We start from the raw sequence: 1,768 nt of genomic DNA on the forward strand, positions 1-1,768 counted from the left end.
TTTGGAAGTTCCAAGTTGGAACTTCGTAGAGCCTGATGTGCTTGGTTGCATATATGCTCAGCATATAACAACGAAAGGGAGTCGCTCTGCAATCTAGCTGGCAAACAGGGTGTAGTCTGTTGTAATCGACCACCCTTCACTCTACGTCGTGCACGCCTCAATTGATCAAAGGATACAACTTGTATCATATAAATTCTACGGTGATGTGGGGCTCGTTTGGAGGAAACCTCGGTCGTCGATAGAGTGAGTAGTGTCACTTTGTCTCCGACCTTGGGTCTAGGACCTAGACTCTAGGTCATAGCTGGAAAGTAGTTGACCTCCTCAGCCCCCCATACCATATCCTCTCAGAGCAGCAAACAACTCGAGTGGACTCTACTAGAAGTGAGTCGGTTCTCACTTGGAGCTCGTTCGATGATCGAGATGACATTCCGTAGAACTATCACCGACTGATATGCTCAACTGTTCTTGAACACTACCCTTTCAAAGCGATACGAAACTGAGCCTTTTATGGGTTCGTTGACGGCAAATGAATAAAAGATCTACCCGCTCGGTTTCGGAACTCGGTTGGTGGAATACCCATCATCAAATATCCAACACAAGTTGAAATTCATAAAGACATGACACTGATCTCCGTGGACAAATCATCACAACATAATGCTCACGCGAGCACTAGGCAACTCTTGTGAATCCAAGTTCCACCACTGAGCTCGAAAACTCAATGGTATGGGGTCACTGAGAGGCCTTCGGAGGTTGTTGACTGAATTGAGGAAATACGGACTAAATGAAACGAAATAGATCAATATGTGAGAGATAATAGTGGCATAACATCAATCCATATCATCAATGGAGTCCACAGTGTAGACCAGAATAGTTGAATTGCTGATGATACACCTCGTCCAGAATCCTATCCCCAACGAGGACATTCGCTGAAACTCCTCGGAAAAACTACAACCATTCACATGGTGTAAACCTCTCATAACTTGTCGCGGGTAAAGGGGCTACCCGCCCCTTTGGGGGCTACCTTGGACATACACAATGGCCATCACATTCACAAGGCGACCAGCAAAACCAGCAAGGACCACCGAGGCCCACCAAAGATGAGAGAGGCCTATTCTTCGACTTGTCAGACAGGTCGTCACCAACAGTGATGTGGCCGAGCGCGATAATGTAAAGGACGCAGAAGAGTTTCATTCTTTTAGTCTACGCAAAGACGAGAATGCTGAGACAAGACTTTCACGTGATCCAGGAGGGATATCTCCCAGGAGAGAAAATAGCTCCCTCCTGGGGAATATACGAAAATCCTGAGGTTATATAGTGGAGAGTGGATTCATTTTTTTCACGGAAGTGGTGCAATTCTCACGGAGGATTCACGTTCGCCCTTAAAACTCTGCGTGCACAAGTTTAATCGTCACTGTGACGACGTCACGGAGTTAGGATTTGCACCTGCACAACTGCCTGCAACGGCGTAACCTTCTCGACTGAACGCAACCAAGTATCCGAGATTGTAGCTAATGTCTAACGATTGATCGTCTTAGTAATGAGACCAACACCTATTTGCTGATAATCAGCCCGATCTCTTCGATGGCAATGCTGAGTTAGGTACTCAGTGGGCACGAATGCTTTGCGTGAGTGTCACGCATACCGTGACACGGTATGCGTGCCCCTGATGCGTGGCGCAAATTCGATGCGCGCAAGTGTCGGAATTTCTAACGATTCATTAGAGTCTAAAGTGAGCTCACAATACACACAAGATGTACATGGGGCAAGC

At 46.8% G+C, this 1,768-nt stretch overlaps 1 protein-coding gene across 1 annotated transcript in view; it reads right to left on the reverse strand.

Moving 5' to 3' along the window:
• Positions 1-1,191, reverse strand: part of Pmar_PMAR004225 (hypothetical protein) — a gene marked incomplete at both ends in the record, with an annotated part of 1,372 nt that extends 181 nt beyond the window's left edge. Inside the window, 2 exons of the mRNA XM_002768588.1 lie at positions 258-283; positions 1,093-1,191. Of these exons, the coding sequence (XP_002768634.1) occupies positions 258-283; positions 1,093-1,191 (125 nt within the window). The remainder of the gene's footprint in view (positions 1-257; positions 284-1,092) is intronic.
• Between the last annotated feature and the right edge of the window lie 577 nt (positions 1,192-1,768).

The sequence above is a fragment of the Perkinsus marinus genome, assembly GCF_000006405.1.
Source record: "Perkinsus marinus ATCC 50983 genomic scaffold scf_1104296967842, whole genome shotgun sequence".
NCBI classification, from domain to species: Eukaryota; Perkinsozoa; order Perkinsida; family Perkinsidae; genus Perkinsus; species Perkinsus marinus.